Source organism: Leuciscus leuciscus (genome assembly GCF_965113295.1).
Source record: "Leuciscus leuciscus genome assembly, contig: HAP1_SCAFFOLD_417, whole genome shotgun sequence".
Taxonomy (NCBI): Eukaryota; Metazoa; Chordata; class Actinopteri; order Cypriniformes; family Leuciscidae; genus Leuciscus; species Leuciscus leuciscus.
The window spans coordinates 20001-37500 of NW_028118322.1; the positions used below are offsets into that span (position 1 = coordinate 20001).

Consider the following 17500-nt stretch of genomic DNA (forward strand, 5'->3'; position numbering starts at 1 on the left):
ATTGCCAGTCGTGGTCATTTTCTCATGGAATAACTTCCCTTTGTGAGTATATTAGAATATTGTGTTTACATTTCAACATGAGATGAGTGTGTGTAACACATTAAAGCGACCCGACATGTGTGAAAGGTGTAGCAAACGTCTCAAAGAGAGGGACCTTTATTACAGCAGCTCGTCTGACACTGTTGGACTGATGGTTGCTGGTGTGTCGACGACTGTAGGAAACACTCCGCTTCATCAACTGAGGACACGTCACATGTCACAGCTGTCCTTACACATCTCTTCAATCACGAGTTCAGGAGGTTTAAACAAAACACCCTCTTACAAACATCCCTCCTTTGCATAGTTAACACTTCAAGCATATGAAAAATAAAACATTAACAATGAAACCACGACTACAGAAAAACAACACTTTCCAAACATATCTCGAAATACACCAGGACCTATTAATGATGGGCAGTTTTCCAGTCAATAACAGGGAGAAAAGTGATAAATAATGCAATTTATGCACTGAAAATATGTTCAGGTGAATAGACCAACCGGTGGTCCTTCTCTGTTCCCATAACGTCGGCATTCCTGATCCCGAAGGTGCATTCTGTTCACGGTCACAACATCAACAATATTAACCAGCCGGCATTCAAAATATTAATCATAAGTATGCAGAATGTGCAACTTTACAGTCGGTTTGTTTTTTCCACATATGCTCAGTCAAATAACTCACATGTTGAATTAATATCGAGTACATTTTAAATAAAAAACACTGACATTTCACTTCTAGTGTTCTGGAAATAGCCTCCAAATTTGATATACTTTTCCAAACAATGATCATTAAGTAAGTATATGTGGGTGAATCTTACCAAGAACATGTCTGGGTCGTAATTCACACCAAAAAATGTAATTATATTTGAAAATGGGGGAATTATGCATTGACATTTTTGTAATTAACCACATTTCCCCAAATTATTATTTAACAAAATGACCGAAATGTTTTTTTGTTGTTGTTTTTTTTTGTAAGTTTAAAAATATATATATTTAGTTTGATGTTGATACCTCAAAAAATGAGCTTTCAGTAAGAGTTTGTTCGGGCGCAGTACCAAACGCTTCCACTGGAGGAAATTCATCTCGCATTCGTTTCTAATTGGCTAATTTTTTAGCACAAAAAGAAAAAGTTTGACAATTTTTTCCAGGACTATTTACCTTTTTCCAATCGTGTCCGTGATGTTTTTGTGAGTTCACACAGCAAGTGCCAAAATTCTAAAAAACTTGAGTAAAATGTTTCTGTCAGAAATGAGCGAGCAGCAGCGAGTGTTAATGCGCTTTATGGTCATCAACAAATAAAAGTTCCTAAATTGTCCTAAAAATAGGCTTCATTTATTCATGCAAACTATCATTTCTTGTTTTTAATTCTAATTTAATTTAACTGAGGTTTTTAAATGTGAGAGTTTTCAAGAGATTCCTCTGTCTGCATGTAAAATAACTACTGGAAAATATAGAAAGCTTGATCAGTGAAAGAAATCGGGCCCTGGATATTACAAATATTGTTGGCTCCAAAAAATGGCTTTTGTTCTTATAAGTCGCTTTGAATAAAAGTCTCTGGTAAATGCATGAATGTAATGTTAAAGTACGGTGTCGTGTTATCCGTGTTCATGCTGAGGAAGAGGCTAGAATGTTTTCAAGCAGTAAATGCATCACTCCCTCCAAACAACACTATAAACTTCAGCTAGATTTCTCATTGGGGGTCAAGCCTTCTGGTTCTTCTGCACATGTTTCAGTGATATAATAAGGAATCAGCAGAGAACGAACTCTAACGAAATGAGACGTTTAACCTGAAACGAGCCTTAGCCCGTCCACAGAAACAGGGCATTATGGGGGAAGTGAACCAGAACAGATGTGAGCATGGCTTCAATAGACTCACTCCATGTGAGTTCATCATCTATTTCAAGTTTCTGCCCATTAAAGAGTTTCTTGACCCATGAAAGCGTGTAGATTGGAACAAAGCAACAGCTCAAATGCATGATGTGGATCAGAATGTCTACAGTACGAAACTCCCTGCTTTTGGGGTTCTTGAGTACGGTTGGGCGTCGGGATGGTTCGGGAGCACCTGAAGGTCAAGGGTCGCTTCCATCTCGGATCATCGTGACCGCGCATCTGAAACTCCCACTATCTCCAGCGCTTCCCATCCTGAAAGGTTCCTCAAATCTCTGTCGGGTAGAGAAGTCCATTCCTTCTTCATCCCATCAGGACTCTGTTCTCTTTGTTGCCCCTCCGATCAGACGACGCGACGGGGGACGGGCAAGAAAGAGGCGTCCTGAAAACAAGCAAACGAAAGGAAGTGTGTGTGTGTGTGTGTCCTCACTGCGAGGGTTGTGTGTGGCTCTTCTTCTCGGCGCCGCTGAACACCTGCTCGTACGACGGCGGCGGCTGGTTACAGTAGGACGGGGGCGGAGGGAAGGAGCTCATCACGTGCGTCGCCGGGGTCGGACCAGGGTAGGCGGGGGCCAGGGCCGTCGTCATGGCGACACAGGGGTCAACGTAGCCTTGCATGCCCGGCTGCTGAGAGACTGTTGGAGACACATGGATTGAATTAATGTCAAGGTTTACTAGCGCTATAAAAACTGTCTCTGATATAAAGCTGCTGTCATAATAAAAGTTGCTCTCGTACTGAGATAATTCAATCTAATTTATGTTCCACACATGTTTACATACTCCTTATAAAACTGTTCAACTGAAGTTCGAAACCTAACATGATTCAGCATTGAATAAGACAGCAGTTTACTACATTTCCACATACAATAAATTAAATGCTATCAAAACAATTAGATCTACAGCTTTATTACCATCCATTCAAAAGGGGGAATAAAAAACTTAGGAATCATTTTTGTATAGTAAAGTAAACATGGATCATGTAACAAACTGAAGTGAATTATAAAATACATTTTTACAAAAGATATGATTGTATAATGCTCCTGTTAGTGTTTTATGAGTGATTAAGGGCCCTATCTTGCACCCAGCGCAAGTGACTTTGTACAGCGACGCATGTATCATTCCTATTTTGCACCCGCGCAAAGCGGACTTTTCCCTCCACAGACGCACGTCGGTTAACTAGGAAATACACTTGCGCTCCCGGGGGCGGTTCAGCGCAAAGAGGAGGCGTGTTCCGGCGCAAACGTTCCTTCATGGTATTTTGCAGGTTTAGAAAACAATTGCGCCACTAACCAGGAAAAAATAGTTTAAAGTCAGTGGCGCGTTGCGCATGTTATTCATATGCTATTTTAAGGGCGCATGCTTGGCCATAATCAATGTAGCGTGAGCACAACGCGCACTTTGATTCTCTCATCTACACAGAAGCAGCAGTTTTCATTTTTGCAAATCATACATTATTACGATAGATAGATAGATAGATAGATAGATAGATAGATAGATAGATAGATAGATAGATAGATAGATAGATAGATAAACAATTTATTATAAAAGCATACATCTAGCTTACACATTTACCCAAATTAACCGAAGTTAATTTGGGTGGGTTTCTCCATTTCAATGTCACTTCTCTCTTTTACGGCCGTGACGAGAGCGTTGCTCTCCTCGGCTGTGAACCGCTGCTGGCGCGCGCCTGGCAAATCCGCCGTTACAATAGCAATCCGCTATGGAAAAAGCGCATCTGCTCTTAAAGGGAATGTGAGATGACGCTCTGATTGGTTTATTTCACGTTACGCCCAAACCACACCTATGAATAATGAAGCTACTTCAGACCAACCCATTTTAGATTTGCGCCTGGCGCAAGAGTCATTTATCCCGCCGGGAAAATAGCAACAGCGCCGAGACCCGCCCACAAAGTTACTTGCGCTTTGCGCTTTGACACTTGCGTTTCAGATCGTTAAAATAGGGCCCAATGTGTGTTTGCTGAGTGAATCCTCTGCTAGTGTTCTGTAAGAATGAGCTGATCATGAATGAAGTGTTTCGCTAGTTTTAGTGCATTTTGGATGTGAAATGAACTTCTGTGCCAAGCTGGAAGTTGGTTAGGAAACGCCTTGGTTACGTCTGTAACCTCGGTTCCCTGAAGAGGGACTGAGACGTTGCGTCGAGATGACGCTGTGGGAACGCTCTGTGTGAGTGCGTCATGAAGCACTTGTGAAATCAGTCCAATGGCGTAGAGGCGGGTGACGTCATGGCAGGAAGCTATAAAGCACACCCAGACCAAACATCGTCACCTTCTGATAGGTCGAAGCAAGTCCCAAACAAACAACTCAAACCATGTGAATCCCCACTCGTAATGAAGCCAGGGCAGGGAGGAACACACGATCCAAAATGCTATTTGCTCGCCATTATACTCGTGTCTGGATATATAATATGCTTGTGGACAAACAACAATAATTAGACAGAGACAGTTTCACACAGAGCGCTTGCTGAAGACACAGAAGCTGATGTTTGGCCTGGGTGCGCCAGGACATCAAAAGTTTTCACCCCCTGACTCTTAAAGGGGTGGTATAATGCCCTTTTCACAAGATGTAAAATAAGTCTTTCATGTCCCCAGAGTGTGTGTGAAGATTTAGCTCAAAATACCCCACATATATTTTATATAGCATGTTTAAATAAATAAAAAAAACGCACTATTTTTGTGTCTGTCCCTTTAAATGCAAATGAGCTGCTGCTCCCGGCACAGGGGGCGGAGCTACAACAGCTAGTTCTTAGCAGCTTCGATTACCTCACACAGACATGCACTGAAAATATCAAAAACGTTAAGCATTTTATGTTCAAAACAGAGTCAGACAAAGATGGCGAGACTCAAGAAGAAGTGACAACATGTAGACACCATTTCTGAATGGTTAGTTGATGAATTTATGTATCTTATGTGTAGCTGTCTTCTAGTCATTGATTAGCATATTCTAACTAAAGTTAGAAAAGTGAAATCATAATCAACCAGCCCTTTAATGCATTATGTTTCCTTCTGGAGCATCAGTGAATGTTTGAACCTGCTTTAATAGTTGTGTTCGAGTCCCTCAGTCGTCCTCAGTGTGAAAAGATGGATCTCAAAATCATACAGTCACTGCTGGACAGAGTTCAAATATGAAAAAGATGCTGGAAAACTGAAGATTTTTCAGGCCCTGGAGATTTTTTCTGAAGAACATTGTGCAGTTGAACTGCTCAGGGCAAACAAGGGACTCAAGAACAACCATCACAGAACACAAACACGGCCATGATCATCCAGGTAACCACACAGTATTAGGAATCAAGGGTACATCATTATTATAATTTTTTTGGTCTTGTGGACTAAATGTAAACATCTATTATGTAAAACATCTTATTCAGGACAGTAGCAAATAAAACATAACATGCATGTTGTACGATCCCCTCTTATGTTTTAAAAATTATTCACATTTTCACAGATTCTGCAAGGGGTTCACAAACTTTCAGGCAGCACTGTATATATATATATATATATAATTGCTTTTTTTTTCAAAACCTTCACTCTCTCTGTTCCTCTCTGGTGAAATGATCTGCCAATCTCTTCCAGCTCTGCTGAAACCATCAAAGCATTCAAGAAGCAGCTCTTCTGCAAGCACTTACCATTATCAGTGAATGCACAAACTCCTGGTTATGTACCTGACATGCAGACTATGAATATTGTTGACAGCTCCGTCAGATATGAATGAGCTGAAGGGAATGTAGAAGCGCTGTGCTGTAAAAGAGTTAAAGTGCTGTAGGCTGCTGAATAATTATGGTGTTTTATGAAGCCTACATATTTTTTAGAGCTGAATTTGTTTCCGAATGCAAGATATCCTTCAGATTTACTGTAATAAACTGGACTTCTAGCAGTTGTATTGATTTAGCTTCAGTCTCATTGATGCGTGTCAAGCTTTGTTTGCTTAAACTGGAGCTCAAGCGACCCTTTTTATTTTGTTTTTCCATTTAACTAGATAAAGCAGAGAGTGCTTTTCCTTTTTCATGTTCATTTGTGCTTTGAAAAATAAAAGCCTTAGCAATACAACCCAAGGAATTGCAGCCGTATTCAGATTTTAAATTCATTTTTCCACTCAAGTAGCAAATATAATGACTCGGGTCATTTTCCCTCAGAACAGATACAAACTTATTAAAGTCATACAAAGGTGACCTATTTTCCTAATATGTGTTTTAGTGGTTGGGAAAACAGTTTATCATGAAACTATGAACATTGCCAATTGTAAAGCATTGTTTATTCGCAGTTCTCTGCACATTTTTCACATCCCACATTTTGACTCATTCCTCAATGTGTGGTGGTGGTGGCGCAGTGGATAAGACACATGCCTTTGGTGTGAGAGACCCGGGTTCGAATCCACTGTGAGACACCAATGTGTCCCTGAGCAAGACACTTAACCCCTAGTTGCTCCAGAGGCGTGCGACCTCTGACATATATAGCAATTGTAAGTCGCTTTGAATAAAAGCGTCAGCTAAATGAATAAATGTAAATGTAAATGTGTAAAGATGAATGTGAAACACATTTCATAATAAAAGTCTTGTAGGACTGTGTGCAGCACTGTATATAAACGTTTAACATGCTCAACTATTACATTGTTTTGAAAACATGACCACAATATTAAAGTATTACACATGCTGCATGAATCTGGAGTGACAGATCATTAATCAGCCCTCTGTATCAAATACTATCAAAGTGTTGTCAAAGATGGCGCCGGTGTGTGTGGCTTGCCGTCTGCCCTCTATGCTACTGTCAATGTTTTTATTGACTCTGTTGTTTTTATGTTGTCACTCGTTGATCGATTATGATAACATTTATCATTCCATGCCTTTTGGGATCTACCCCGATCTAAACAACTATGAGTTTTTCTCACCACCGCTTCAGTCAAACCTATCTGGCTATCTATGCGGTGCGCTTTTGAAGTTCTATCGCGGGAGGAGACGCAGGAGGAGACGCGGGAAGAGACGCGGGAGGAGACGCGGAAGGAGACGCGGAAGGAGACGCGGGAGGAGACGCGGGAGGAGACGCGGAAGGAGACGCGGAAGGAGACGCGGGAGGAGACGCGGGAGGAGACGCGGAAGGAGACGCGGGGGGGAGACACGAAAGGAGACGCGGGAGGAGACGCGGAAGGAGACGCGGAGGGAGACACGAAAGGAGACGCGGGGGGGAGACACGAAAGGAGACGCGGGAGGAGACGCGGGAGGAGACGCGGGGGGGAGACACGAAAGGAGACGCGGGAGGAGACGCGGGAGGAGACGCGGAAGGAGACGCGGAGGGAGACACGAAAGGAGACGCGGGAGGAGACGCGGAAGGAGACGCGGAGGGAGACGCGGGGGGGAGACACGAAAGGAGACGCGGGAGGAGACGCGGGAGGAGACGCGGGAGGAGACGCGGAAGGAGACGCGGGAGGAGACGCGGGAGGAGACGCGGAGGGAGACGCGGGGGGGAGACACGAAAGGAGACGCCGGGGGGAGACGCGGTGAGAATCCCGCAGCTGAAGCGGATCAGTTGCAATTAGTGGGGTGTATAAGTTAAGCCAGTGAAGTGCTCTCGAGTCTCTCACTTTTCCTGGGCGGCTCGTGTCAGACTGTGTGAACTCCTGTGTGAACTCCTGTGTGAACTACTGTGTGGATTACTGTGTGGTTTGTAGCGCGATCTGCTGGGTGCTGATCTTAGCTTCTCCCCACGCCGTCTGTCAAGTGACTCTGTAGAGGCAGCTGTCAGACCGGGGTTCCCGATCAGCTGGAAGTCGGCGTGTTGAGCGGCGGGCAATCTCAGTGTGCGTTTTCAGTAACGCGGTGGGAGCCGTGGAGACTGTATATTGTGTTGCACTTTTTTATTGAGTATTTTTGTAGTTTACTTTACATAGGGCTGAAATAAATAAATACATGAACTTGACACATGTTTTGAGTCATCCGTGGTTTTTCCACTCTGGGTATATATCTGTTTGTTAGTCCCACACCCCTAGACAAGCCGGGGACTTAACAGTGACTGACTGAAACATGGATAAAAAGAGGTGATCTCAGTGCTTTTTCTGAATTGGTTCCCCTGGAGTTTGACTTCGTTAACACTCCCCGGTTAACCGGACTTGTGACTATTTTTAAAAACAGTACGGTGTTTCCAAGTACGGTGTTTCCAACTGAACAGGAAATTCATCTAAACTCTTCCTATCCAGTTTTACTTTCTAAAACTGTAAACTGTTACGGAATCTACCGTCCACCTTCATCCAGTAACTTCATAAATGAGTTTGCAGATCTCTTGGGGATTGTCCTGACTAGATATGACCATATTTTAATAGTTGGTGATTTTAACATTCATGTCTGCTGTTCTGCTAATGCTTTAGCCAAAAAATTGTTTAACTTCTGTAAATATTGTTCAGTGGGTGAATGATCCCACTCATTGCCATGGTCATACATTAGATTTAATACTGTCATATGGTCTGTCTGTGGCTGATATTGAAATTGATGAATCTCTGACCACAAACCATTGCTCTTTTCAACATTCCCTCCAGCACCACCCACAACAGTACCACTCCACGCTCGTTGGTCTCGCTCCTTAACCTCGCATTCTCATGTGTTTTCTGAAATGTACTCGGAGGCCGATAATTCTCTCATCTCTGACTCCTTTACTCTTATCTTGATGTCGATGAGCAGATACAAGCGTTTAATAACAAATGCTCCAACATCTTAGACTCCACTGCACCTTGAAAGCTTATCTATCCACAAAACAAGCCCCAGCCATGGATAAATAGCGATATTCGCCTGATATTTCACTAAATAATTTCTAAAAGACAGCTAAGAATAAATTCATATCCGACATCATCGTAAAAAATCCGCACTGTTCCAGAACTGTTCCTTAACTCTGATCTCCTCCACTGAGTGTGAAAACTTCCATCATTTCTTGATGGATCCCACTTTCTCCTGCTCACAGTGGAGCCAAGTTGAACTGGTCTCCCTTCAGACATGAAAGGAAATCACTTCAAAACTAAAATCCACCTTTTCTTCTCCAGATATTCTTTATTCTCGTTTTATAAAACAGGTATTTGACACTGTTGGTTAGGATATTTTGCGTTTCATTAATATCTGTCTCTCGACTGGGACTGTCCCTGCTTGTTTCAAACTCGCCACTGCGACTCCCATCCTCAAGAAACCGTCACTCGAATTCTTGAAAAATCAATCTTTATACAGCGACAGAACTGCACACTCATTCTATTCCTGATATTTTTCAATCTGGCTTCAAACCCCTTCACAGCACTGAGTCTGCTCTTTTAAAAAACATTTTAATAACGACAGATGCTGGCGACACCATGGCTTTAGTGCTATTTGACTTGAGTTCAGCTTTTGACTTTGTAGATCATAAGATTCTCCTATCTCGGCTGGAACGTTCGATTGGTATCTCATGTACGGTACGGTACTCAAATAGTTCCAGTCTTTCCTATCAAACAGAAGTTTTTCTGTTAGATTCGGTACTCATTCATCATCTGCGACTCACCTCAGTTGTGGGGTACCCCAGGGTTCGATTCTGGCACCTCTACTATTCTCATTGTACATGCTACCCTCAGGATCCATTACTGTATGAGTAGATGTGGTGTGTCGCACAACGGTTATGCGAATGACACCCTATACCTATACCAACTCTATACCTATAAAACACAAAGATAACTCTACATATAAGAGTTTACAAGACTGTCTTCATGAACTCAAGCTGTGGCTCACTAACAATTTCATGTTGCTTAATAATGATAAAACCCAAATTATCCAATTTGGTCCAAATGAGCTCTATGATCACACCACACCACACCTTACTTCCGAAGTTAAAAACTTTGATCTCGACAGTAGTCTAAAACTGAACAAACAAATAAATCCCACAGTCAGCGCCAGTTTTTACCACCTATGCCGGTTAGCCAAAGTCAAGCCATTTATACATTTACATATTTGGCAGACGCTTTTATCCAAATCGACTTATTGCATTTCAAGGTACACATTTTTACATTCTTATCAATTCTTGCTTTCCCTGGGAATTGAACCCATGAAACTTGGTGTTGCAAGTGCCAACTCTGCTGTTTGAGCTCCAGGAAAGATTTTATTCAACACGACTCGACTACTGTAACTCCTTATATGTCAGGTTACCTCTCTCTTCCATCTCTCGTCTCCAGATGGTCCAGAACTGTCTGCTCACTGGCAGCCGAAAACGAGATCACATCACCCCAATCCTACGTTCTCTGCATTGGTTACCAGTCCGATACAGCATTGATTTTAAAATGTTATTATTTGTTTATAAATCTCTCAGCAACCAAGCCCCCAAATACCTTTCTGACTTTATTGTCCTTCACAATCCATCCAGATCACATAGATCAAGAGATCAACATCTCTTGTCTGTCCCACGATCTCGCTTACAATGCAGGGGTGATCGAGCGTTCGCAGTGGTGGAGCAACAGACCCCTACATGTCTAAACAGCTTCCACATAAGCTGGATATAAATCCTTGCTAAAAAGGCATCTTTTCTCTTGTGCTTTTAATCTACCGTAACTTTCATGTTTCTTGCCCTGTTTTGTTTTTCTCTTTCCTGTACAGCACTTTGGCCAACCAAGTTTGATTTTAAATGTGCTTTATAAACCAAATTTGATTTGATTTGACTATCAACTCTTGTCTTAACCAGATCAAACCTGCTTACTTTCACCAGGAACAGACATGAAAGGCTTTTTTTATCTCTCTTTACATTGAGCTGAGAGAAAAACTGATCAAAATCCACCCAAAACAGACAATTTAGGCCACTTTCAGCTCAAGTACCAAACCTCTTTTTTTCTGTAAGTCCTTCCACAGAAGTCTGAGCTCGGCATTCCTGCTCTCCTGTGGATCACTTTCCTTCTAGGGTTTCATTACGAGTGCGTTACTGTGAACTGAGGGATGAGCTGAAACATTTCAATAACTTCAATTCCAGGAATCTTGTTTTTACCATAGAGTAAAAAAAACAATATAGAGTAATTACGACTTTATATCTCACAATTTAGACTTTTTTCCCTCACAATTCTAAATTTATAACTCACAATTTTGCCTTTTTTTCCCTCAAATTGGACTTACGAGAAATAAAGTCAGAATTGTGAGATATAAACCTTTTTGTATTCCGTGGCAGAAACCAGCTTTCATGCCAACATGACACGGACGCAGAGAACAGAAAGAGAAAATAACTCTGAATATTCCTTTAAAGATCTGAATTACACTCTTGTTTCGCAGCCAAATGAAGCAACATTTGATTTGACAGTGAACACATGAAAACAGCAAGAGACTAACAAAGCACTCGCTGACGAAACAGCCAGTCCAGAAGTCCTGTTTCCCGCACACGAGGACAGTGTGTGTGTGTGTGTGGTGTGTGTGTGGTGTGTGTGGCGTATGTTGGCTCGGATCTGCTCACACACTGAATGACTCATTTGCAGTTTTCTGCTGGTTTGGCTCAGAGATGAGGAAATAAATCAAGTGTGTGTTGGAGTGCCAGCCTTGGCTGTAAGCAGGAGCCGACTCGTAATATCTGCCTTTACCAACACTAATGGAGAGGGAGGATTCGGGAGCTGCGTTTACAAACCGGGTTTGGCTCAGAAAAAGGCCACATTGTGAGATGAGGGACATATTTTGTAGCAGCAGCATCATAATCATAATCAATAAGGACGAGATTTGTCCTGTTGTAGTTTCCGAATATAACACACTCCGGCTCTGTTCCAAAACCTAGTGAGCTGTTCACATAGCCAGCGTCCTAACCTCATCGAGACTGATGTGAAACTACACATATAAACACAAAAACTGCACAAATACACAGAAGTTTTGTCTAGGTAATCATCTCAGGAGATTTAGGAGCTGTCAATCAGTGACTGATGCCTTAGACAGAGTTTGGGGAAGATATGTGACCCTGGACCACAAAACCAGTCTCGAGTCGCACGGGTATATTTGTGGCAACAAAACATTTTATGGGTCAAAATTATCGATTTTCCTTCAATGCCAAAAATCATTAGGATATTAAGTAAAGATCATGTTCCATGAAGATATTTTGTAAATTTCCTACCGTAAATATATAAAGCATTTATGTTTGTGAGTGAATGAAGCACAATCGTGAACATAAATGAAGAACTTTAAAGGAGATTTTCTCAATGTTTGGATTTTTTTTGCATCCTCAGATTCCAGATTTTCTAATAGTTGTATCTCGACCAAATATTGTCCTATGAATTATTTATTCAGCTTTCATGTGATGTATAAATCTCAATTTCAGAAAATGGACCCTTGTGACTGGTTTTGTGGTCCAGGGTCTCATGCTGATTTCTGCTCAGTTGATGTATGAAACCTTCAGGTGTTGAGATGGTTTGGCATGAGCTGAGTCCTCACCTGGAGTGCTGACCGGCTGTCTGGTGAAGGACACGTTAAAGGCCGGATCTTCGCTGAGCGGAGACGGATACATCCGCCGGCGAACGAAGAATCCCGCGCCGCAGCAGAAGAGCACGCCCATCATCAGCAGCAGCCTATCAGAGACGAGAACAACACGATCTGCCAATCACAGCCCTCATCAAGCAAACGTGTGACAACAATAATCAGCTTCATGTTGCAACAGATAACGTGGAAGCTTGTTTCCACCACAAAATAAAAAATAAAAAAGGTATTTGTGACTTTTAATCTCACAATTCTGACTATTATCTCAGAATTGTGTGTTATAAAGTCAGAATTATCTTTTTAAAGCTAATTTTCGCCACTGAATTTTATTCTCAATATTGTGAGAAATAAACTTTAATATTGTGAGTTATAAAGTCAAAATTGTGATATAAACTCGCAATTCTGAGAATAAATGTCATTGTGAGATAAATTGTGACTAATTACCTTTTTAATGTTTTTATTCTCCAAAGAGCCTTTGGGTGAACAGTCTTTAAAAGGCTTTTTTTTCTTAGTGTGAAGAACATTTTAATAATCTGAAGAATCTTTTGTGGAATGGAAAGATTCCATGGATGTTAAAGGGTTCTTCGTGGAACTATTGATGCCGATAACCTTTATTTTAAAGAGTGAAATTAAACACAATTGAAACTGTAGAAAAGCAGAGTAAAAGGGCGTTCTCACCAGAAGTACCAGAGCCTCTGTATGGAGAGAGCCCGAACACAACAGCGAGTCCCACAGCAGTCTTCATACGAGCGGCATCTGTGGACCAGAACATCCACACGTCAAAACACACATCGGATCATTCCCATTCCACTCCACTAGTGATCACGGAAAACATGAACAGTGATGAACGAAGCAGAGGGAAACTGGAGTGAAAATACATCCACTGATTCACAGAATACTAATATTTTGCGAGATGAACCATCAAAGAACATCATATGTGCTTGTGGGATTTTAACTAATGATGGAAGCATTCGTGTAAAGTTTCTCTTCCACAACCTCTCCTGCTGTATTACACACATCTCCTGACTGACATCACAATTCTTCTTTAATAAAGCATGGATATGCACTGGGAAGTGAAGGAATGACAGATGAAGAGACTTAAGATTTAAGATTTTGTAAATGTGTTATAATGAGGGGTTATAATGATAAATGATATTTATTAAAGCTACAAAAGTGACTCAGTCGAGAGCAGTGAGTGATTTTCTCTCGGTCTTTCGTTGTTAGATTAACATTAATGACAGAGCAGGTTTATTAGGCTGGTGTCACTTTACTGATTCTTCCATCTGTTTATCTTTACTCAAGACATATATCTTTACATGAATACTTAGATTCATCTAGTCGCGCAAAGAAAGCTGCTTGTCAGTGTTTGAACAGTGAATATGAGTTATCTGTGGCGTATTGCACTATAAACAACTCTCGGCATCAAGCACGTCCCGCTCTTTATTCCTCATTCATCCAGGTTTCTTTATCACTCTAATATGTCACTAACTCCTGCCCACTAAAGAAAGACTTAAAGGGGTCATATGATGAAAATCTGACTTTTCCCGTGTGTAAGTGTTATAATCGGTGCTTCTACCATAGCCTGGTAATACCAGACTCTGCTACTTCACTTTGCTTCGTATACAGAGTCTGGAAGGGCATAATAGAGAAGTGTTTTCTCTCGCGCGGGGGGGGGCGCTTGTCTGAAGTTTAAAATCATTGGTTACCCGTAAGCCAATCACATAACGTTTGGTTATGGTGTGTGTTATGCGCATGCTCAGCCGCATCTAACTTCCACAGTAAACACATGTATGATGCAAAAACTAAACCATCGAGCGAAATACCGAAGTGATCATGGCTGTGAATGACTTCTGCAGATTATGTGAAGTAAATCTACGCATCCACGGTACAATCAGCGTCTACGTCACGGCTCTCAGCCCGCCCTCTGTTCGTTGATTGGCCCGGCTGTTTTCAGGCCGGTGGAAAACTGAAAGATAGGCTGCTATCTCAGACTGACTACAGGAGCGAAATGAAATTAGCGGAAGTAGGAAGTCTGACGTAGTCAGGCTACTTCTACCAACCCAGAAAACGTGAAAAGTGAAACCCAGTAACTGTGTTCTGGTGAGTCTTTCTCTGCAAGCATGACAACAAATAATCCGATCAGATTTCGCTCTCCTTCTGACGTATGAAGAGGATCTTATTATAATATTACCGGCCCTTAATCTGCACGTTTACACATACCAGCCGACATTTGGTTCCACACGCGACAACAGAGACCAGTTCTAACGCACTGATAAAGATCCAGCAAAGCCTGAAACTGTTCTGTGGTTGAGCACAGACGAGCACTGAACACTATTGACCAGAACATGTCACCGCTGTCTTATAAACACATCAGGAACTGTGGACACTTGTGGAGAAGTTAAACATGATGATGAGATGATCAATGTAACTCCACAACAACTACAGAAATGTCTCCACTAACATTCAGAAACTCTTCCTGAGTCTCTCCGTAAGGCTGCACTCGCTACTGGTTATTCTGGGATTCTGGATGAGTGAGATTGGCCTGTTCTGTTATTGCCGGAGTTTCTGAAGCTTGTGTAAAGGCTCCGCCCTCTTCTGAACGGAGGCGGAGCTAAAGCTCATTTGCATTTAAAGAGACACACAAAAACGGCGTGTTTTTGCTCACACCCAAAAAGGGGCAAATTTTGTAATAAATGATCTGTGGGGTATTTTGGTATCTGAAAGGAGGCGGAGCTCATTTATATATATCGTCATATCCCCCAGTCCTACCAAATTTGACTAGCTAGTTGATGAAACCAACAACCAATTAACAATCAAGACTGACCGGCTAATGCTATTTTCCCCCTTGCCACTGCTCTTTTATTCCTTCATGTTAACTGAATGCTAATCTGAATGATGTTCTGTTTTCTGTTGTCTTCCCGATGTACCAGAGCATTATTTATTCAAGAATGTGCTGCCGTTGCATGCAGATATTACCTGAAATATGAAATAGGCCAAGAAGCATTAATTATTCAGATTCTCTCAATTAACCCCTGTCCAAACTGCCTTGAGCATCTGTGATCGGGAACAAACCCAACACTGGCCTGTAGAAACAGAGGAATGTGAATCTTTAACACACTGAGATATAGTGACTGTCGCTGGGTTACTCGAGTAAGAACGGTGGATTCACTCTTCAATCTGTTCTCATGAGGATCTACACTATGAGCACTGCTGCTGACGCCGGTCGTTTACTGTATATTTGACTGTATTACAGTATTTTACTGTAGTTTACTTTCATTTTCAGTCTCCTCCTGAAAATATTTGCTCAGTTCTCATGTTTTACCCAACACAAATTTAGACAAACTTTGATGAGCCTTTTTCTTTTGTTGTGTGAGCTTTTCTAAAGAGCAGAACACACACCTTCCGGCTGAATAAAGAGCAATCTGAAGCTGTGCATGTGAAGTGACAGACAGAGGGCCATATTTTAACGATCTGAGCGCATGTCGGCGCTCCCAGCGCTGGTCTAAAAGGGTCGTCTCTATTCTCTTAATGAGTAATTTGTGTGTTTTGGGCATAACGTGCAATAAACCAATCAGAGACTTGTCTTCCATTCCCTTTAAAAGACAGTTGCGCTCGTGCCATGGCAGATTCGCTATTTACTTGACGGAATTAGCAAGCGGAAAAAACTGAACGCTTCTCTAGCGAGGAAATGGATCTACTCGTGTGCGAGGTTAAAGCTGTGTGTGTGTGTGTGTGTGTGTGTGTGTGTGTGCGAGGTTAAGGCTAAAGCAGAACATCTACGGGACAAAGTGTAGCGCATTGTGGACTCGCTATACTAATGCGCCCTTCAAAGGGGTCATCAGTCATCCATTGTCCACAAGTTGGTATGACTCTTTAGGGTGTTCATGTAAAGTTTGTAACATACTTTGGTTAAAATTCCTCAATGGTTGTGTAAAACAACACCCTTTACCCTAGCCTCCTCAAAACCAGCTCTGTTCACAGCGACCCGTTTCGGTGCATGTCTCTTTAAATGATAATGAGCAACTCGTGGTCAGTGGTCGTGGACGGGTTCATGGTCGTGACATCATAGTGATGTCAGAAAATCCAAACGCTTGATTATTGAGAGTGTTTAGACTTTCTGAAGATTAAAAAAAGAACGAATGGATTTTTTTCATTGTATGGTGGTTGTGTCCACACACTGCAAACACACATTTATATGCAAACACCATATAGAAGTCAATTTTGCATCCGACAACCCCTTTAAAAAACAAAACAATACTGTGCCATTGACTTTAGAGCAGGTTTCAGTCGGTCAACGGCTCAGTTTATTTCAGTTTCTCAAAATAGCAACGCTCCATCAATGCGCCGGAACACACACTCGTTCTCAGACCAGCAGCTCATGGGCCACAGATGAGCGCTAATGCATTCGCTATTTAAACAACGCGGCGCAGGACGAGAAAATTAAAACTGCGTACTTAGCAAAACACACTTGTGTCGCGCCCGGCGCTGCATTGCGTCGAGTGTGTGACGGGGCGCTGAAAGCTCATCTGTGCTGATCTGATCCCGAACAGAACGATAGTGTCGGCCCAGATCCGGCTCGTCTGGTACACGTGGATCCCACATGTGGGCCGGATCTGGGCCGACACCATGGTTCTGTCTGGGATATGTACTGAAGGTTTGATGAGTGTGTATTGTGTCCCGTGATGGGCGAGGAGATCTCCAACAGGGATTACTGCTCTTCAACGTGACAGAATAAGAAGACTGTACGAACCAAAGGACATTTTGCCAAGAGCTTCAGCTCAACAGCATCTGCTAATGACCGAGACTCGCTAATCAAGAGAAAGCTCGCTCGACCCAGTGAAGCCCAGCTCATGTAGAGTCAAACCAGAGAGCAAATCAAGTATTCAACCTTATACTGTGTGTCTCATGGGGAACAGCATCAGACTGCTAGTTTTCTTTATTTTCTCCAGTAACGCACACTGAGAGCAAGCTGTGCCACATACTGAGTCGAGCCGCGAGGTCGGAGGAAATGAATGAGCCCCATTACAGTGACTTCATTATATTAGCATAACTAATGGGCCGTTGATGAGAGAACCAGAGGCTAGAGCGCATGATCATCACCATTACACCAGTGATATACAACAATCACAATCACATC

The 17500-nt window shown here is 42.2% G+C and overlaps 1 protein-coding gene across 1 annotated transcript in view; it reads right to left on the reverse strand.

The window, feature by feature from the left end:
• Positions 1-120: 120 nt before the first annotated feature.
• LOC309491666 (WW domain binding protein VOPP1-like) overlaps positions 121-17500 on the reverse strand; it is a 37017-nt gene continuing 19637 nt past the window's right edge. Inside the window, exons 3-5 of the mRNA XM_082190713.1 lie at positions 13042-13119; positions 12322-12455; positions 121-2558 (exon numbers count right to left, since the gene is read on the reverse strand). Coding sequence (XP_082046839.1) covers positions 2350-2558; positions 12322-12455; positions 13042-13119 — 421 coding nt within the window. The 3' untranslated portion in view covers positions 121-2349. The remainder of the gene's footprint in view (positions 2559-12321; positions 12456-13041; positions 13120-17500) is intronic.